Source organism: Sus scrofa, chromosome 10 (assembly GCF_000003025.6).
Source record: "Sus scrofa isolate TJ Tabasco breed Duroc chromosome 10, Sscrofa11.1, whole genome shotgun sequence".
NCBI lineage: Eukaryota > Metazoa > Chordata > Mammalia > Artiodactyla > Suidae > Sus > Sus scrofa.
The window spans coordinates 24,601,780-24,623,390 of record NC_010452.4 but is presented as its reverse complement, the minus strand read 5'-3'; the positions used below and the strand labels follow the sequence as shown (position 1 = coordinate 24,623,390).

General features: G+C 54.3%; 1 protein-coding gene across 12 annotated transcripts in view; it reads right to left on the bottom strand.

The window, feature by feature from the left end:
• Positions 1-21,611, bottom strand: part of PPP1R12B (protein phosphatase 1 regulatory subunit 12B) — a 173,462-nt gene that overhangs the window by 13,971 nt on the left and 137,880 nt on the right. For 11 of the 12 annotated variants that reach the window (XM_021064548.1, XM_021064547.1, XM_013980127.2 and 8 more), the window contains 3 exons: positions 5,485-5,501; positions 1,469-1,592; positions 325-429 (listed from right to left, as the gene is read on the bottom strand). In XM_021064548.1, coding sequence (XP_020920207.1) covers positions 325-429; positions 1,469-1,592; positions 5,485-5,501 — 246 coding nt within the window. Of the gene's footprint in view, positions 1-324; positions 430-1,468; positions 1,593-5,484; positions 5,502-19,941; positions 20,670-21,611 lie in introns of those variants that run through there. The other variant, XM_003482797.4, reaches the window with a different exon arrangement.

Below are 21,611 nucleotides of genomic sequence, written 5' to 3'. Positions count from 1 at the left end.
CTGTGCGATCCCTGCGCTTGCTCACGGCCCTGAAGCCTGGACCCCAAGGGTCAAGGGATGCGCTGTCGGAGCTTCTGCGGGGTGGGGGTGGGGGCGGGGTGGTGTGCAGACAGCTGGATGGCAGGAGGCGCTCATACACAGTCTGTTCCTCTCCGACTGAGAAACGAGCAGCTAACCCATAATATTAATCCCTAGCACTCAGGCCACCAGGAATTGTCCATGGAGCCATCAGTTTCCAGGTTTACGTCAAGTGCTGTTTGAACCCCCGAGTCAGGCCCTGGCCAGGGCCGTCCTGCCGACTGCCCGCCCGTCCCCCTGCCTCACCTGGGCCATCTTTTCCAGCTTGGCTTTCACGTCTGTCAGCTCCAGCTGGGCCTCCTGAAGTTTTGTCTTCAGTTTCTGGTTTTCTGCCAGGGCACTCTCGTACAGCTGAGGGAGGGGAGAGGGGCTCAGGTCACCCACCCGGAGGCTCCCGGAACTACTCAGTGTCGCCACACGCTGGTGGTGACACTCCGCACCCAGGATCACCGCCCCAGACTCCATGCGGGCCGAGGGTCGGTCGGGGGGTAAGACCTGGGTGTTGCAGGCAGAGGACACTTCCAACTTCCGTCTCCTGCTGGGGGGGGGGCTCTGCACAGCTTACAAATGTGCTTCCCACGCAAAAGAGATTTGTTTTTAAGAGCTGCCCTAGCGTGTGTATTGATTTAAGCCAAGTTCTGCTTAACAAAACATAAATAAAACAAACATTTCTTTTTTTTTTTTTCTTTTTAGGGCTGCATCTGTGGCATATGGAGGCTCCCAGGATAGGGGTCTAATTAGAGCTACAGCTGCCAGCCTACGCCACAGCCACAGCAACGTCAGATCTGAGCCGAGTCTTCGACCTACACCACAGCTCATGGCAAATGGGATCCTTAACCCACCAAGCCAGGCCAGGGATTGAACCCGTAACCTCATGGTTCCTAGTGAGATTGCTTCCGCTACGCCATGACGGGAACCCCCCAAAACAAACACTTCTTAATGAAAAAGTTTTTTTTTCTGGCATCTCAAGCCCTTGAAGGAAGGTTCTGGGGCTGGTCCCTGGAGCTGGGCTCCCTGCTGCAAGAACCGTAAAGTGATGTAAATCCTCTAAACCAGATTTTTATTATTTATCATCACCAAGAAGTATCTGGTTGATGCCGACAGGACCTCATTAAAGCACGTGTTTGCTAAAAACATCAGAGTCTACCAAGTGGTCCTGCGGGGCCCAGACAGTGCTGCTTTTTCTCCCCATCTATGATTCTAGACCCTCCCTGCTCCTTACACCTCTAACTGTCTCGCCAGAGGTGCACCGTCCAGCACGGATGACCACAGGAGGGCCTCTCTCAGCGGGGGTACCGCGGGGGTTGCTATTGTCCCCGAGCACCTTTCTGCTGCCTCCCCACCAGGGGGCCTACGTGCCCCACCCCACACTCAGGGGCGCGGGGCCCACCTTTTTATAGTCCCTGCCGCTGTTCTCCTCCTCCGCGCGGCCGGTCAGGGTGGCGAGGCGGGCCTCCCGGCGGGCTCGCGCTGACGCCCGCTCCCCGCCGGCATCGCTGCCTCCTGATTCCAACCTGCAGGAGATGCACAGGGTGATGTAGTTTTGGAGAACAGGAAGGAGGCTGGATCGCACGTTTCCGAGGAGGCGCCTGGCAGCTCTGCCAGGACACCTCGGCCTCGGCGCCGGGCGGGAAAGGGGCTAACTGGCAAGACGGGCAGTCTGGGCCTATGTGCTGACTTAAACCTCGGAGCTTTTCAAACGAGTTTAGGGCTGAGCAACTCCCTCGAGAATGTGCTTTTAAAAGCACAGGTTGGGGGTCTGGGCTGGGTGTATGCACACGGAGGCGGAAGGAATGACTGGCCAATGGGGACCTGTATCCTGTGATGACCCGTGTGGGAGAGAACCTGAAAAAGAATGGAAGTGAGGACACGTCTGACTGACTCACTCTGCCGTAGGGCAGAATTAACACCACACTGTAAATCGATGTGCAGGCCACCAGTGTGGCCCTAAAAAGAAAAAAAAAAGTTTTACTGACATATGTGGCACACGGAGGTTCCCAGGCTAGGAACCAGTCCAGTTCATGGCAACGCCAGATCCTTAACCTACTGCGTGAGGCCAGGGATCAAACCTGTGTCCTCATGGATGCTAGATGGGTTCATTAACCACTGAGGCACGAAGGGAACTCCCTAAAAAATAAGTAAAACCGAAAGTGCCTTGGGTGGCAATGGCTCTTAGAAAACAAACCCAGTGGACTGTCAGTGAGGCAGAACCACGTGGCCCTGGAGCTCTGGGCGGGGGCGAGGAGGGGGCACACGCCGGCAGGCCAAGCACTCCCAGGGCGCCACCCCAGTGCCAAGACAGCTGGCCTTCTCCTCTCGTCTGGCCCTACATCAAGAGTGCTGCGTCTGTGGTCAGGACCTGACATCCTGCACAGCCGAGCTTGTGGTATTGGGGACGGTGGTCTTCCAGCCTTGACTGGTGAGTGGAAGGGCGTCTCAGCCGACGTCCTGTTTAAGTGGATGCCCATCGCTCTCATCCTAAACACTGGTCTGTATTTTCCGGGACTTTGCTCATTCTAGTCTAAAATGTGGCCTGTGAAACTGCTACATACAAAGCAGCCCTGCAGAAGCGGGACGGTCTGAGGAGGCACGGCTGTGGGGCTTCTGCCTGACATTTCTGTCCCGTGGCAGCTAGTGTGGGGGGGGAGGACTAGGTACCAGAAGAGGCAGAGGAGCAATTAAGGGTGATGTGGGCGGGGGCACGCTCCTAAGGACACCAGGGGCTAAGTCCTACAGCAGTTCCCACAACAGTCTTTTCTTCCTATCCTGAAAAAGGTCTGGTAAAGAAAACCTCTTTGCTGGAGTTCCCGTCGTGGCTCAGTGGTTAACGAATCCGACTAGGAACCATGAGGTTGCGGGTTCGATCCCCGCCCTTGCTCAGTGGGTTAGGAATCTGGCGTTGCTGTGAGCTATGGTGTGGGTTGCAGATGCGGCTTGGATCCCCGCGTTGCTGTGGCTGTGGTGTAGGCTGGTGGCTACACCTCCGATTCGACCCCTAGCCTGGGAACCTCCATGTGCCACGGGAGCGGCCCCAGAAATGGCAAAAAAAACCCAAAAAACAAAAACCCTCTTTGTTGACTTTCCTGATTGCAAAAGCAATACGTGCTTGCTGAGAAATTTAAGCCCTGGCACCCTATGTCTAATGAAAAGTGAGTGGGGGTCACCCCCCGAGTCCTGCCCCAGAACCACCACCACTCACAGGTTGGTTCATGTCGTGGCAAAGCCAGTGTTTCTGTAATAAAATCGGAGCAGCCTGATGCTGCCTCATGCCTCGCCCTGCTCTCCCCTCCCCTCCCCTCTCACTACGCTGCAGGCAGGGCAGGGTGCTGTGGGAGCAACGGCAGCCTCGCTGCATGGCCGCACGAGAACAGCATCCTGGAGACTTGCACCCACACCAGGATTTTTTAACTCCTTACAAATAATGCTACAGTGGGAAGACTCGTCTCCAAATCTTAGTGTTTTTGTTCAGTTATTTTCCCGGGATAAAATCTGAGCAGTGGAACGGCTTGGTCAAGGGGCAAATACATTTTAGATATTGGTCTATGTGTTGCCACACTGCCCTTTAGAGAGGGTCCTTATCCATCCGACAGGAGAAATATCTTCCTGTTGTCAGTTTGAACATTTTAAAATCGTCCTGGTCTCTGGTAATTTATCTTAGTTTCTGAATCACCTGTTGTAGCCTTTGTTAATCTTCTGCCTGTTACACTGCAGACCATCCTATATACAGTAAGGCTTTCAAAACTATCTAATGTAGGTTGCAAAAAATTTTTTCCCATTTTTTTGTCTCTGTGTCTGGTACCTTTTACTAGCAGAAATTTTTAAATTTTGTGTAATTAAAATGGACAAATTTTGGAGTTCCCTGGTGGCTCAGTGGGTTAAGGACCTGGCATCGTCAATGTCTGTAGTTCAGGTTAAGCTGTGGCTTGGGTTCAATCCCTGGCCCCAGAACTTCTGCATGCCACAGGTGCGGCCAAAAAAGGGACAACTTTTACCTTGTGGTATACTATATAAAGATTATAATTATTCTCTTCCACTTTATTTACTTACTTTTTTTAGGGCCACACACGTGGCATATGGAAGTTCCCAGGCTAGGGGTTGAATTGGAGTTGTAGTTGCTGGACTACACCACAGCCATAGCAATGCCGGATCTGAGCCGTGTCTGCAACCCACATCATAGCGCACAGCAACACTGGATCCTTGACCCACTGAGCAAGGCCAGGGATAGAACCCCTGTCCTCATGGATCTTAGTTGGGTTCATTTCCACTGTGCCACAAAGAGCACTCCAATATTCTCTTCCACTTTTGGAGTAAAATTTTTTTCTTTTAAAAACTGTAATCCCTCTGAAATTTGGTGGGTTTTTTGTTTGTTTTTTTCTAGTATGGCTTGAGAGAGGGATCTAGATTTCCAATTCAGGTCACTGTCCCACTGGTCACTTACTGAGTAACCTTCTCTGCACTGAGTTGGAAAGTCGCATGGACTTCTGGGAGCCACCTAGTGTGTTCCATCAACCTTCAGTATCTCACTGTCTTAATCACTACAGTTTTATAGCATGTGTTGAAGTCTTTAGGGGAATTTCTTTTCATAAATGGCCATTATAAGGTAACAAAACTCACAAAAAATTAACTATAGGAAAACACCACTCTCCACCAATTTTGTAGAACAAATTTTCAGCTGGGTTAGATGGAGATTATATTTATCCTCAGCTGGTACCTGGTGAGAGGGTAAGCAAAAGCAAGTTTGTAAATTTTAAAATATGTCTCTCAGCTCAATCACTGGACAAGTTGTGAGACTCAACCTTCTAACATTCTTCATCAGAGGAGCAGCGGAAGTCAGGGGCTCTGCTTTTGGCTGCACTGTCTCTGTTATTTTGGTCTCATCCTTTGACACCGTGTGCGGATTACCGAGGATCATTCCTCCAACACTGAGAGGATGCTTTACCTTTTCAGCGGCTGCTAAGTGGGTCTTCAGCCCAGGCCCAGGGACTGTGTCAGGCCCACTGCTGAACCACGGGGTCTGCTCGGCGGTGAAGGCCCTGAACCAGGAGCAGGCTACCCGCCTCATCCCTCTGCTCCCCTGACAGCACCTGCTACATCCTACTGAGATGGTCTGTCTGTCCAGGTGCTCACTGGGGCAAGGACAGCATCTCATTTCTGCCTCCCTGGCACCTGGCACAGAGCCTGGGACAGGTGCTCCAAGGAAACCAACGTAGAGGGAAGGGCTCAGAGTGACCCGAGTGGGAGCCTCCCTGTAGGCAGGAGACAAGGAAGGCGGGAATCGCTGCGCTGGCTGTGGAACGAAACAGATGGGGGGTGTGGAAATGCGACAAACTACAGGAAGCTGCGTGCAACCAGACATGCACCGACTCACAAGTGCGAAGCATGCACATAAAACAGGGAAGTTCTTACCTAGAAAGTCTGTCATGCTAGAGAGGGGAGGAGACAAACAAAAAATCAGCATTAGCAAGGGATGGATGGGTATCAATTCCATTTCAACGCACTTTTAAAATCAGATGTCTCAGCTGGTGTCCGTGACCCACTAGCCGCAAGGGAATTAAACTGGAATTCAGCAACATGTAAAAGGACTGCCTCCCAAACTGTTCTGTGAAGCTGCCTCTCTGCTACTCTCCTTCAGCTCACAGACCCCCAACCACCGCAGTGGCTGAGGACAGGCCCGGCTTCCCTGGGGCGGGTTGCTAGAGACGCTGAAGAGGGCAGACCAGGGGCTCATCCTGGTCTCAGGATGGTGGTAACAACACGCCAAGGATAAGAATGTGCCGAGACCGCAGGGGAGAGGAGGCTTACAGATCTGTGGACTCCGTTACCTACGGCCACTGCAGACAGCAGCCACTGAGAATGTCTCACGTCGATTTTTAATCACAGATGACCTCTACCCTCTTATCTCCACTTTTGAAAAAAGGGAACTCGGGCAAATTAAAACTCAGTTGATTTGAATATATCGAGTTTTGTCTCTAAGAGGTGTTAAAAAATAGCAAAATCCCCTGGAGCTCCCACCGTGGCCTAATGGGATCGGCAGTGTCTTGGGTGTGCTGGGACGCGGGTTTGATCCTGGCCCCGCACAGTGGGTTAGGGATCTGGCGCTGCTGCATCTGTGGCTTACTTAATTCGCAGCTGCAGCTCAGATATGATCCTTGGCCCGGGAGCTCCATGTGCCACAGGGCGGCCAATAAATAAACAAGTAAATAAACCAACCAACAAAATCCTCAAGGATCGACAAAAGAAAGAGGACGAGAAACCAGGGCCCGAGAGCCCACAGCCGGGCAGTGAACCCCTGCACTTCTGGGCATGACTGGTGACCCTGCTTTGTTGACCCTTGGGCAGCGTGACACCACACCAATGCCATCCCAGGAAAGGGTGACAGCACCGAGGCTGGAGGGACAGAACAGGCAACCTTGCTGAAGGTGGCTCTTCCCCATGGAACTTTCCCCTTCAGTCCGGGGCTTACTCATCAATGCCCTTGCACACTTTCCAGACGCCCTCAGCCTCAACTCAACCTGGGAGATTCTTTTTCAACAGGCCCGGTACTGCAAAGGTCCCCTGTGCTTGTCTTCATTCATTGGCTTTTGAATGAAGACAAGCCCGGTCGCAGACGGAGGCATCCTAAGAAAAGCACGTGCTGTGTCTTTAACATTCTCACACATCCCTGCGGAGCCCCCTATGACGCGTACGAAATCTGGAGTTCAGGAACTCCTGTCTCATGCTGATTGATGAACACTCCACACTGTCAATCACTTTATCAACCTTAACTAAGGGTTCTTGCCTTTGACTGGAAGGCTTCCGTCAAAAGAAAATCCATTTTAATCATGTCTCCAGAATTCCTGGATAAAATCGCTCCAGGTGCACTGGGGGTGCTGAGGCTGCACCTGGTGGCCACGCCTGCTTGCCAGTTCTGGGGTCAGAGCCTGAAGGCGCCCGCCTGGGGTGAGTGAGTGAGTGAGTGTGTGTGTGTGTGTGTGTGTGTGTAGGGGTGGCTAAGGCTCACAGCCCAGGAAGACTGTACACTGAGACTCGCCCGAGACCCAAGCATACCTGGGGCTGAACTGTGTACCAGCAAATGCAAGGGGCTCTGATTTCAGGGCCCACGGGGTGCCAGGGCCCACAGGGAGGCACCAGGAGGGAGCAGCAGAGAAGCTGCATGACAGAGAGGGAGACCTTGAGGACGCGATAGTGTGTGGACAGGGAAGGAGGGCGCAGAGGAGCAGTGGGACCCCTGGGGCCTGACTTCCTAAGACGCAGAGAAACACACATGTTTAAGAACAGGCTGCTAGGGGAGGGGTCCCTGTGGTCCGTAAACCACCTCACTCCCTGTTCACAAGCGGGGGCCGTGGGCCAGAACACAGGTGCTCAGCAAGCTTCTGACGACCCTGGGCACCAAGATCTTGGACCAGGCACCCTGGCTCTTACATGGGACAGTGACCAGGAAGTGCACCCTGCAGGCTGGTTCCCCCCCGACCCTACCCCACCACCACTGCTGTGGCTGGGGGAGGAGAGCAAGTGCACCTGGACCTGAGATGGACACTGAGCTCACAGGCACCCAAATGCCCCCCAAAAGCCCGTCTACACTCGTGCCATCACCCTGTGGGAGGGCCGTGCAGGACAGCCTTGCAAAGATGGCACCAGCACCCCTGCCAGGCCACTACTTGCAAGCAGAGGGGCTGCCTCGTGCCTCCTCCGTGCGCCCCTGCTGAAGCACAAGCCCATCTTTGGGGGCTGTGCACACACTGAAGTCTGAGTAAGCGACCCACAAGCCGTGTCCACCTCCCGACGTGGTTCTTCCTCAAACGTGGGATCTCACTGGAAGGTGCTCTGACCTCCCCTTGGTAAGTGCCTGATTTGCTGGGTAGCATTTCAGCTACGTCTCCAGCCGTAAATGCTGCTGTCTAGACTCTGGCACCTGCCTCTATAAGAACTAGCTTTCCTTTCTTTCCTTTTTTTTTTTTTTAAGTTTTATTGAAGTACACTTGATTTACAGGGTTGTGATAATTTCTGCTGTGCCACCAAGAAGAAGCCGCTTTTCTCTTCACTAAGAGGGAAATGGCCTCGTCTCAACCTTTAGCCACCATGTGCCCATCAGAGCACGTCACCATTGCCACTGATTTCCTCCCGTGAGAATGACACACCCCCGACCTTTTCACTTGGGATGGTCTGAAGCGTCACACCTGAGAGAGGCCTCGGACAGACACACGGCAGCCTCGAATGCTGTGTGTGACGCTGGCCTCTACCTCCGAAACCCAGGCAAAATGAGAACAGGCATGAGCCACGAAGGAGAGGTGAGCGGGGCCATCAGAAAAGCCCCTGCTTCCTGGAAGGAAGGGCAGGGTCCCAGCTGTCCAACAGCCCCTTGAATCCCGAAGCCAGCCCGCGGGGAGGCAGGCCGAGGGCGCTCACATGCGCTGACTGCCGCCCGAGAGGCCAAGGACACGCACATCGCTGCTCACCGGGAGCAAAGCCAGTGGCGTGGTCTGTTGCTTGTCACATTCTTTAGGCCGTCAGGATCTGTGGCATCGAAGTCTTTGGGGTGAACTTTATGGCCGGTAGACAAGGCAGGAGAGTGTCACCTGATCAAGGTGTCAGAGGAAACAGGACTCCCTACGGGGCAGTCCTCGCTCTTGCGACACTGACTCCCAGAGCTCCCTGGAACCCGCAGGCTCTGCAGCACTGCCTTGGGGGGCCAGCCCGGCTGTGGCCTGGGAAGGGCCCCCCGACCTTTCAGAGCAGAGCGCAGACCTCGCCAGACAAGCCTGGGCTGCAGCAGAGGTCACCATACACCAACGGCATCATCTCACAGAAGGAAGACACCCGGGGTTTCTAAAGGAGACGGGGTTCTCGTTTTAATAGAAATTAGCCTGAGAAGAAAGTTCTCGGCGGCTGGAAGGCAGCTGATTAGTACACAGGACTCGGTTCCCCGGCCTCTGATGTCACGTGTCCAGAAATGACTGTTTTGCTTGGCTGCCTGGTATCCTAGATATCCCAGTGTTTGGTAAGCTTTAGGGAGAAGAGTTTGGGTTTCTTGGGAAAAAGGAGCAGAGCTGCTGAACCGGGGAAGACTTGACTCGGCTCCCAGGCAGCATAGCTCCTGCCATCCTGACACTCATCCAGAACAGCCGCCGCCCCGCAGGGGAGCCGAGCGGGAGTCAGGCAGAGGGTGGCTCGCCAAGGTGTCTCGGGCCAGGGAGCCAGTGAGTGACGTCGTGGGAGGTGGGGAACGAAGGCTGCGTTCTCCTGAGAAGAGTCTAAGAGTCAGCCGAGTGGGGAGCAGGCGAGGAGGCCAAGCAGTCGGCCTCCTGGAGGCCTGGGCACTGCTCATCCACGTTTTGGGGGGGCCCACCTCTCCCTGTGAGCTCCCTCCCTGGAAAACTGCAGTTACTCTTGCAGCCAGGTCTGAATAGCTTATTTGCACCGAGGACACCACTTAAGTCAGAGCAGGCCCATCTTCCATCCAGGCTGCAGGTCAGGCACAGGCTCCAGTCAGCACATCTTGGGAGGTGTGTCCACTAAAGCCCGTGGGTCCTACCATCTCCCGCAGACAAAAGGTGTGATGGCCATAACAACGGGGCTCTGGTGCGTCTCAACCAAATGGAAATTGTTCCAGAAAGGAATTACTTGCACAGGTTTTCTGGCCCAATTGGGGGCCACAGACGGTGTGGACAGGGCCTGCAGCAGCCTGCACAGACCAAAAGCATCTCAGAAACCGCCATGAACTCAGAAAATAGAAAAGAAGAAGAAAGATGAGCCAGAAAGACTGTAGTTTAAAAAATGGTCCCAAACCAAGAGGCAAGCAAGCTCCTTCCTTTTATACCTCCTGAAATTCTCCCATGATCATCTTGTTGGCTGGGGCCTGTTTCTAATAAAAGAACAGAGCGAAGATCACCATTAATTCACAGGGTGACCCTACAAGGGGACAGCACCCAGGCTGCTTTTGATTTGACAAATGTGTAGGGCCCTCAAAACACCAGAGGTCGGCTTAGAAAAATCCTACAAAAGCTTTTAACTTGAAGTTATCGGGAGTTCAGGAAGGCAGATAATTAAAACCAAACTCTGTTGACCAAGTTTAAAATAAAGCTGTGGCTCGAGAAAGCTGGGCCCAAGGGAGAGGAGCAAAGGACGTCACGCATCTACGCCAGGACCGAAACGAGCATAACTCTTGTTTCCTGGGAGTCAGGGCCTGACCCGCAGCGATGGGAAATGTCTCCGGTTTCTCACTTCCCCAAAGAAGGCCGGAGCAGAAGGAACATCTGGCACCTCGTTCTGGCGCCCGGCTGAGAGGGGGAACCCAAGCTGCTCTGGGAAGGCCCCTCACGCTCGGGGTGCAGGCACGGCTTGGCGAGGACCCACAGCAAAGTGGCCGTGCCAGGAGCTCACTGAAAAGTGATTTCTAACCTTTGAGTTTAAGAATGGTTTCCTACGTTCGCCTCAGAGACACAGGCTGTCTGGTCTTCTGCCACCTCAACAGCCGGGGTAGCGGGCTGGAGTGTGGGCAAGAACCTAGCTGAGTCTCTACTGTTCCAGTCGCACGCTTGGGGATCCTGGACAATCCAGAAACACACGGATGGCGGGGGATAAACCCTCCAAGATGCACACAAAGGTGTCACAGTAGGGGACAGAGATGCTGGGGCCCGTGTTAGGTGCCCCCCGCATCTGAACAATGAAGATCTCTGAGTACGCTCTTTACTGGACTAGTTCCCCTGAGCCGCTGGCACTGCCACTGGCAGTCTCAGTTTGCAGGTCAGGAGCCCAGGCCGGCTCTGCCTCAACCCTGCTCAGGCTCTCGTGAGCGGCTCATCTGCAGCTCGGGGAAGACCCTGCTCTCACGCTCATTCAGGCTGAGGCCATGGCTGGGAGGCTCTCCCATCCCGTCATCGGCCAGGAAAGCTCTCTGCTTTCAGGGCTGGCTGATTGGGTCAGCGGTGCCCAGAGCACCCCCTCATCACGTGTATGGGGCCAGACCAGGCCATCTAAGTGAACATTTTAGGAAGTTCATTTCAAATGCCAGGAGGAGAGCCACCTTCCACCACACAGCCTGCTGCCCTAACATGTCTGGGATGCCGTGGGTGCTTTGCTGTGCAGGCCTGAACCTTTCCTTGTGGCTGCTTCTGGCTCCTGAAGAATTCTACACCTTCTGGAACTCACACAACATACCTACGGTACAAGGAAATATGTGAATATACTCGAGTGTCCCTGCAACAGCCAAGGTGAGCCTTTCTGTGTTTAACGATCAGCCTTGAAGCCTCAAGATCCAGAAACAACCTGCAGGCTCTGGCGTGGTCTCCTGGCCACCTTCCCACCAGGTGGCCGTGGCCAAGACCAGAGAGCTGCTCTAACACACGTGGCTCCAGCACGGGGGCCACATGGCCCACGCCGGACACTCGGCTTTGCTTTCCCACAGCTCTGAGTCCGGGTCTGCACAGCCCCGGGCAGCTCACATAGACTCAGAACACAGGCCGGTGTGCCTGGGGCCCCAAGCACGGCCAGGATCTGCCCAGAAGCCCGGGGTCCACAGGGCCAATGCTCTGGCTGTCCTCACACCTCTCCAGGCCCAGAGCCGGGGAAGAGGGGGATCTTCTACGGGGGACCATCGTCACTCAGCAGCCTGTTTGGGTAGCAGTTACTCTAACTCAGACCAGGTCATGAACCAGCCCCAGCAGAGGGGTCAGGGAGGCTCTCCAGCCCTCATGTCTCAGGACGGGGCCTCCGTAACACAAAGTGAAACCATCTGCCTCTAGGTAAGTTCCACACAAGGCTAGGGACCACCTCTGTCTTCTCCTTTTCTCTGTTCCCACAGAAGATATTAACTCACACGTTAGCTTCATCCACACGCCAGCACGCTACAAGCAGCGGGTACCCCAAAAGCCCTCCAGAAGTAGGATCTGCAGCGCCCGCCTCCCAGGGCCACTCAAGAGTCAGGAGCAGAGGTCAGACTGGGTCAGGCAGAGCCCTCCTGGTGCGCGAGGAGTGCCCAGGGGAGAGTGGACACCGCAGGACCTCAGAAAGCTTTCTTCGGAAAGGAAGGATGAGCACAGCTGTGAAGGCGAGAGTGACCACGCGGATGCAGCCAGACCCCAGGCTTCCCGGTACAGCCGCGGAAATGGCCATCGGGAGAGAGCAAGGCTTCTTGGAAGGGCAGCCCTTCCCAGAGCATCAGCCAGGGTCTGAGCTGGGGGGTCGTGAGGAGGGAGCCTGTCCTGCGTGACCGGTGGGCAACCTGGATGAGCTGGGACCCCGTCAGGTCTGCTGGCAGCTCTGAAAGTTCAGGGACTGGAGCCACTTTGATTCTTCCACGAAATCTGACCTCTCAGACCCTCAGAAGGACCGAGGCTGCAGACGCACAAGGTGCTCGGGATTCAGGGGCTTTCACCTTTTGCTCCCAGAGAAAAACAGGGATTTGAAAAGTGCAGACCTTTGGGAAAGGGGCACACTTGCAGGTTGTTTGATCTTTGGCAGGATAAAGACCTCTCAGAAATTCAGGCTCTTCTATTTCAGGACTTTTAACAATACGACAGGTCCTGAGCTGAAGGGCATGTTGTATCACCTGCTTAAAAGTTATAACTGACAGCATAAAAAGAGAAGAGAAATAACCTCACTTAAAAGGATCTACTTCTGAAGTTCCCATTGTGGCTCAGTGGTTAGCGAATCTGACTAGGAACCATGAGGTTGTGGGTTTGATCCCTGGCCTTGCTCAGTGGGTTAAAAGATCTGGCATTGCAGTGAGCTGTAGTGTAGGTTGCAGACGCAGCTCGGATCCTGTGTTGCTGTGGCTCTGGCGCAGGCCAGCAGCTACGGCTCCGATTCAACCCCTAGCCTGGGAACCTCCGTATGCTGCGGGAGCTGCCCAAGAAATGGCAAAAAGATAAAAAAAAAAAAAAAAAAAAAAAAAAAAAAAAGATCTACTTCTGAGCACTTACAAATGGCTTTTGAGGACTATTTATTTTAAATACACTCACTAAAACTTTAGATTTTAGATTACAACCTCCAAGGGCACAGCACATCTTTTCTGCCTAGTGACAGTTTTAACATAGATACTTAAAAATAACAAAACCATACCTATTTTAAAATGATGCAAAATTCTGACTTGATCTAAATTGGTTTGTCTCTTCCTAAATTATTCTGTGAAATTTGTTTTTCTTTCTTTTTCTTTTGGGCCTTGCCTGCGGCATGGGGAAGTTCCCAGGCCAGGGGACGAGCCCGGGCCACAGCAAAGACAATGATGGATCCTTAACTCGCTGCACCACAGGAGAACTCCAAGTTTCTCCTTCTTTAAAATAGGCCTTACCATCACCGTCTCTCTTTTCAAAGCAGAGTCGACAGTCAGGGGTATTGGCAGTAGCTAGGGTGTTACCTAACGGGGACACCACAGCCTCCCCGGACCAGCCTCCCACTGCTGGCTCCAGCACCACGTTTAGGTGACCCCAGGTAACCACCAGCTCCCCCCTGCCTTGGTGTGCCCATCAGTAAATGAGGGGGACCGTACCCTGTGTGTAAGGTGTCGATGTGTGGGCACCTGGCACAGGGAATGAATGCTCTGGGTCCCTCTGGCTTCTGTCGCCCAGGCCCTCTCGTCCTCTTTGGTCCCCCACCTGCTGGTGCTTTGCTGGCTTGCACTCCAGGAAAGGGTTCTGACTCCGTGTAGATTCTGATAAGGCAGGTTAACTCCTACTTCCCCCTTCTAACCTGCAGACGTTTAAGGTCATTGCCTTACTGTCTGAGCAGCTGTGCCCTCTCCCAGATAACCAACACGTGAGGCTGATCCTGGACGTCCACGCAAGCTCTGAGCTCTGCCACCAAGATGCAGAAGCAGGGCGAGGCAAGGTGCAGACACTGTCTCAACCTCCATGCGGCTAGCTTGCTGCACTGTGTGGCCAGAGAAGGTAACTGGGCTCTGGGCTGCGATGGGAACTCTCCGGGGTGTGGAGAGCCGCCACGGCCTGCATGACACAAGGGCAAGACCAGAAACAAACGGGACAAATGGCAGAGGAAAGCCAGCTCGAGCCTTGTCCCTCAATTTTCGGATGCTAAGCACCTGCTCACCCACGTATTAGGAGGCTGAGAAAAGAAGTGAGAAGCAACACTGAAGAACCTGGGAGCTTGTTCGGATGTGAGACACAGGGGTCGCAGGGGTCACGGCTGGTTACGTACTGAAAGTGAAGTTAGAACCCTAAACTCTTAGCCCAGCGGACTCTTTGGGACGGAAGCTTATCACTGTGATGTAAGGCTGACCAAGTACCTGCAGACAGTTAAGAGATGTAAGACCCCTGTCTTCCCGCACGTGGCCCCAGCGGTGACTCGAGGGGGAGAGCCCTCCGATCTGCTTGCTGTCACCCCCCGAACTTCAGTCTGCGTGCGTCCCTTGCGCTATACCGAGGCCTTGGGTTTAATCATGAACATCCGTGCTCACAGCCCACAACCTTCTCCTGAGCTTCCGCCCAACTACCTCCAGGAGAGCAGCATCCGAACGGTCCACAGCGCCTCCGACTCAGCCCGTCTCTGGGTGAGCCCCTCTGCTCCCTTCCGCCAGTTAAGCTGCGGCCTGACAGTCCCACCGAGTGGCCTAAACCGAAGACCTGAAGCCACCCCGACCCCTCCTTCCCCGGCTCATCCCACCTCATCCTGTCAGTTCTCTAAGCAGCCAGACGCTCCTCTGGAGGATTGCCAGAGATTCATCTCTGCTCAGGCCCCACGGCTTCCCCAGGCCCCTCAGCCCCGGCGAGACTCCTCTAACAAGCCGTCCTGACCACGGGACCCGCCTCCGAGCTCTCGACTCTTCACCCACAGGATAACCCCCCCAGGCCCTGGCCCCTGGATGGCTCCAGGGCAACTTCCTGCTACACTGACTGTACCTTAGCTCCTAGCCACACACACCTGCTCTCCACACAATGCCACTCTCCCCACCGTGGCAATGTCTGCTTCTACCCTTTGTCCAGCGGGCTCAGGCACTTTCCGCTTCGTGGAGCCCCTGAAACAGAGCGTCTGAGCTGATATACCTTATTGGCACGTTCACGTCCCTCTGTGGTAATGCTCGAGTTCCTCTCTCATCTCCCAAGGTGGCTCCTGGTGCCCTGAGGGCAGGCTCTGAATTCCAAGCCCACTACAGCCCCTTCCCCAGCAGATGCTCAAGGAGGACTGCAAGCAGGGTAGGTGGCCATGGTGTCCACTCATTACAGAAGCAGCCTCTCTGGCACAAACCATCTCTGGTCTGGCTTAACCAGCCCCTCCATCTCAGATTCAGGTAATGGTTCCAAAAGCAGGAAAAATGCTTTTACGCCTATAGGTTCTGCTCCTCTTGCTCAGGAAGGTCCCTTGGACTCCAGAGTACTGCTTACTGGAGTTTCCGTGGCTCAGTGGTTAATGAACCCGACTAACGTCCATGAGGTTGCAGGTTCCATCCCTGGCCTCGCTCAGGGGGTTAAGGATCCGGCGTTGCCGTAAGCTGTGGTGTAGGTCACAGACGTGGCTCAGATCCCATGTTGCCGTGGCTGTGACATGGGCCAGCAGCAACAGGTCTGATTCGACCTCTAGCCTGGGAACCTCCATATGCTGTGGCTGTGACCCTAAAAAGCCAAAAGCCAAAACAAAAAACAAAAAACCCCAAAACAAACAAAGAGTTACTGCTTACTGACTTTTTTTGAGTGGAAGTGAAAAAACCAAACCCCATAAACTAGCGGTTTTAATTAGAGAGAAGAATCATGGTTAACAGACTGCACCCGTAATCAGCATTACTCCCCCAGACAAATGTTTCTGGTCCCATAACAACAGGTTATAAAGTGGAGTCAAGAATGGATTCCAGACTGGAAGCGCCCAGCTGCAGGATGAGATGAACAAAGGATGAGGTCATACCCTAGAGAGCTGCTCGGGGCCCGGGCAAGCGCGAAGGACGCACCCGGAGGGAGGCCGATGCCGAGGTCTGGAAGGGAAGGGGCCGAGGACGAGCTCTCCGCAGCAAGCCCGTCCCCGGGTGCCGAGCAGGTGCACCCCATTGGTGTGCAGCGCTCATTCAAAACAGAACAAGGCGGTAAACTTTCCCTTTTATTTACATTAATGGCTGGGATGAAAAATCTGTGTGTTTTCTGTCAGGAGGTAGGTCCTGAAGGAATAACAATCCGGGTTAAACGGGAACAGTGCTGCTGATCTTGGCTTACAGATGCAGGTCAAATCCTGGTATCATAAATACCAACCAACTCAAAGAAAATCTGCCTCGTTAAAAGATTCCCAGGGTTCAGCTGATGACCTACGTCAGGACTACTCAGTGTGATAAATATCAATGCAACACTACAAGCTAGACACTCTCAAGTGTTGTGTTATCTCTGGATATGCTCTATACTGAAGAATGTTCTGTTAAATTAGCAAATGAGAATTTGAGAATATCGAACAATGATTACCTGGCTTTTGCTTTCAAGATGATTTTAAAATGCTGAATCAGAGTTCTCACTGTGGCTCAGTGGGAACGAACCTCACTCGTATCCATGAGGTTGTGGGTTCAATCCCAGGTCTTGCTCAGTGGGTTAAGGATCCGGCGTTGCCGTGGCTGTGGTGTAGGCTGGCAGCTGCAGCTCCAGTTCGACCCCTAGCCTGGGGACTTCCATATGCCGCAGGTGCGACCCTAAAAAGACAATAAATAAACAAATAAATAAATAAAAATGCTAAACCATCTAAACTGACTGGTTTCTAAGTTAATAGAATTTATAAATTTGAGATCCCAATAACATTCACAATGGTTAAAAAAAAGACCTGGACGTGTATAATATATTTGCAGTCCAGAATTATTACTATTTTTTATGTTGGAAAATCAGATCCAAAGGAAGCTTTTACACTAATTGTGTGAACTTGGCACCCAGGCAGTTGGTCACGTGAGAAGAGGCTGAGCCCTGGAATTATCAAAAATAAACATCAGGTGTGGTTCCCATTAGATGCAGGCGTGACTTGGGAAGTTCTGCTTTCCTAAAAAATCAGAGATTAGCAGATCTGTCATTTAGGGAGCCCTCAATTTTCAGAGACAAAGTGACAAACTAGTGTGAACCCCGAGTGAAAGTCCAAAGAACTCCTAGTGGGTGGATTTTAAAACCATGTTTAACAGCATAATTTTGTGTTCAGAGGATGAATAATACTTATTATTTCAAAACTATGAAGTAGGAGTTCCCTGGTGGCTCAGTGGGTTAAGGAGCCCATGTTGTCACTGCTGTGGCTCAGGTCCGATACCTGGCCTGGGAACTTTTGGCACAGCCAAAAAAAAAAAATAAATAAAATAAAATATGAACTAGAGGAAGTAAACATAAACCTTGGGTGGTGAGGACACGTATTGCCTTTCACACGTTAAGTGGTTATTTCACTGGGAAGATGTTAGTTGCACAATCTCTAGGCAAACTTCGGTTCCTACATTATTTAAAAAGGGTCATTGTTTTACTGAGTACAGAAACACTGAATTACATAACATTCAAAGTTTCAGATGCTGCTGGGAGTTTAATAGTGTGATAAGATACTTCCAGTTTTCTAATTGCTGAACAATCATCCTAGTGTCTGTTTTCTCCAGTCAGAATAAGCCCTGTGCAAGCTGCAGTTTGCAGGCGGCCTCCTGAGCACCTGGCCAGGAGCAAGGTCTCCTAAATACTCTCCCATGTGAGCCGCCACCACTGGAAACTCCCTGTGAGGGGTTTTCCTTATGTGGAAGTGCTGACTAGCAGGCCTGTTGACAACACTAAGCACAAGTCACAAACCATGCACCCGTTCAGCAGGAATGGCTCCGCAGGAGGGCCTCTAGCACCTCTGTCCCGGCCCGGGGGCAGCAGCTCCACACGCTAGGGCTGCACCCAGTGTCAGGTGTCTGTCGATGCTGGGTCAGGACCCCCGCAGACGCCCAAGCTCTCGACTGCCATCTCTGACCCCGACACAGCCCTCACCTTCTGCATGAGACATGTGCTGCAGGCTGTGGACGAAGGGCCAGATCGGACCCTGCTCTCCCTGCCGAGATGCAGGGGGGACCACCGCTCTGCATCCCTCAGTGAACCGACCTGTGACGTGGGGACAGGGGACCCGCCTTTCAGGTGGTGGTGGGGGACACACAGGGTGGTGAAAGTGTACATTTGATGCTCATTCCCTGATTGTCTTCCGGCTGTCAGATCTCCGCCCCCAGCCCCAGCCTGCAGTGACACCGCAGTCTCTGTCCTTAAGCGGCGCCAGGAGTCAGGTAAGTAAATGCACCGCCACCCTGCAGACACGAGAAGAAACTTGGCGACAGTGGAATTGAGGGAATTCATCTGGGCGTCAACAGCCCCCAGCTCATCATGCATGTCTATCACCCTCTGTGACGCTGTAGCACAAGTGGAGTCCGAGAACCTGGAAGGGGTGCCAGGTGGGAGGTCCCCCAGGGCCATGGAAGCTGGGAGGCGTCTCATTTATGCCACATCTTGTTTCCAATTACCCAAATTCCCAAGCTCTCACACACTGAGCCCTCTGTCTAACACTGGGTGGGCAGGCGGCCGTGAGGCTGAGACAGAAGAAAACAGTAGCCCCTCCAAGGGGAAGGGGCTGTCCGGCGACGCATGTCGGCTGACGGGATGCTACCCTGCATCAGGGTGGAGTGATGCTGAGGGCTCTTTATAGCAAAGGCACTCCGGTCTGGTGGGAGGCACGGGGACTGGGAAACCTCCAGCCTGGGGACCTTGCCCAGCAGCCGCCAGCAGCCACAGGAAGCCCCCATACTCACGACAGTGACATGGGGGCCCCTTGTCTTCCCTCAGGGGGCACTGGTGAGTGAGCTCCCTTTGTGACAAGATCTTCCATATTCCAGCAACAACGCATCTCTGGCCAAGGTCCCAGACCCACAGGCCACATGCCAAATTCTCCTCCCTGGGGTTTACACCGTGAGAAAGTCATTGCCGGGGATGTAGAACGGCTCAGAAGGAATACAGCGGGTCTCCCCAAATGAGGACCATGACCACCCTCCTCCCCTCTGCAGGTGCTCTGCTGCCACCTTGCCCCCAACCTAATGTGGCCGGCCGCTTGCCCTGCTGGCCTCCCATGGAGGCCACGCTAAGTCCACATGCCGACCACGTCCACAGAAACAAGCACGAGAGATGATGGAGAGACGTCTCGGCTGAGTCGGCCTGGATGTTACCCCCCCCCGCCCCGCCCCCGGCTGGGTCAGACTGGATGTTACAAACAACCCTCCCCACCCCCACTGGGTCTGCTGGGACATTACAACCCCCCCCCCAACTGCTGTGTTAGCCTGGATGTTACAAACAGCCCCCCCTCCCCCGCTGGGTCTGCCTAGACATCATAAACACCCGGGCTGGGTCTGCCTGGATGTTACAAACACCCGCTGGCTGTCGGCAGCTAGGAGAAACCTGGTTGGCTTTTTAAGCGCAAAGTTCCTGGCGGTCGCTCAGGAAGAGGACCCTTATGTCTGGAACTCCTGCCCACTTCGTTCTGTGTAACTCACTCAGAGACACACAAAATCTGAGAAGGCACCCGCTCGCGTACGCGCCTGCAAAAAAGTATTCCCAGAACTCACACATGACCCAAGTTCACACACACATGATCCAAGTTCACGCACAACTTCACAGCCACTTGGGAGGCTCTTGTCTTGAAAGCTCGTGCTGACCCAGAGAACACAGGAAAGGGGGACACTAAACACAGCCAGGGAAGTTCAGGAAAGTGGGGGGACACAGTGCTGGAACCCCACAGTCGCACCAGTGACAGAAATCGTAGGCTGACATCTCAGTCGGCTCAGGCGCTGACTGCACCCAGAACTGTGAACCCAAACCCCTACAGAGAGGCCCCCCCGCAGGCTGTGTCCAGTCCACTGCCCCGGTCCCATCCACACCCGCCTCGGACCCTGGCTGGAGGTCTGCTTACTCGGAGCGTCTTGGCAGTCGGGGAGGGGGAGGCTGGGGGCGAGTCCGACTGGGCTCTGCGGTTCCGAGGGAAGTCCTTGCTCCGGGTGTACAGGGAGGACATGGCTCCTGGGCGCAGACGGAGGCTTGGCTGCGGGACCCTCACGGGAGCTGGGAGGCGGCCTGGCAGGTCACCCCCAGAGTCACACCTTTGAGCTGAACTAGATAAAGGATAAAAGCCACCCCGCCAATGACGGCCAGTGGTCACACAGGGCCCGGGTGTGTCCCATCAGGGCTCCCACGCAGCTTGGCCACGGTGCAGAGGCTGCAGGATGCTTCTTGGGGGCCTGCCCCCTTCCCGGGACAGGGGCCTCGGGTCCTGGCTGCCAGCGAGCCTGCCGCAGCCTGGCTCTCCAGGCGGAGGGAAGAGACAAGTCGTCTGAAAACCACGCTCCCCCTCAGCCAGACTCCAGGCCGGGCTGGGGTCTGGAACGGCCCGCTGAACGCAGGTGGAACTAGAAAGAGCAGGGCGCTGTCACCAGGGAGCCAGGCCCTCAGGAGGAGCGGCCTGAGCAGTCGCCTCCCGGCCGGCAGCGCACATATACAGCGGGCGGGCGGGCCCCTCGGACATTCCACATCCTGTTCGCTCAGCCAGGAATGCTGGCCCGGGGCCAAGGGCAGAGCCGGGCTTTCCACTCGGAGTGGAGTGCGGCTGCCACTTGCAGGAGGAGAGGAAAGCCTGTGGCTTCTGGGGACACAGGCGGCTCCCTGGGGGCTCGGGGCCAAGCCCCCTCCCTCCCAGTGGGCGGTGCCCCAAGGCCACTGCTCAGTGTGGGAGCGGGGACTTTCCAATGCTGATCCCTGGGGACAGCCCAGACACACACCCACACCCCGCCCCCAGTCACAGCACCTTCGACCTTTTCTATTGAGTTTTGAAAACACATCACCCCTGCCATCTGCGGGGAAGCTGCAAGTGGGAAGCCCGGGCACCGTGGGGGAAGCTCTCCTATAGGAGAGGCCCTGACGGAGACGGAGCCCCATTGAGCGGGAGGACCGAGGGGGTGGGGCTGCGCAGCCACCGTCCACAGGCACTAACTACACGGAGGCGGGCGGGCCGCCCAGGGAGAGTTGGGGTTAAGAGGAAAGGAGCCGAGGGAGCTGGGGGCTGGCCCTGGAATGCCTGTCTCTGCGAGTCCTCTGTGCTGTCATCGCGGCCTCATCCAACGTTTCTGGGCCAAACGCTTCCCCAGCCAGTGGGTTCATCCGAGAGACAGCCTCCCCCCCCACCCCTCCCCCACCCCCCCGCTCCTGGAACCTGTTCTGCCTCCTTCTCCAGTGATGCAAGATGCATACTTTCTCCCTCTGATCGTCCCAGCCGGACACTCTTCTCCTCTCAGTGGCTATCTTCTTTATTCTCATGACCCATTCGTGAAACTAAATCAAGCGCAATGGTCAGCCAGCTAGGGGTGTCTGAAGAACGCAGGTCGCAAAGTTTATAAAGGGGTGTCTCATTCCTTCTCGGAACGGCTGGGGGCCTCTACCACAAACCACAGTGACCCTGTGTCTAAAAGACCAGTTATCCTGGGGATTCGGGTGGAGGAACCTCTCTTGTTAAATCCTACATAGTTAATCCCCTCTGGTAAGAAGGAGTGTTTCCCTGTTAGATCTCTTTACTTAGAGAGGAAACACTGA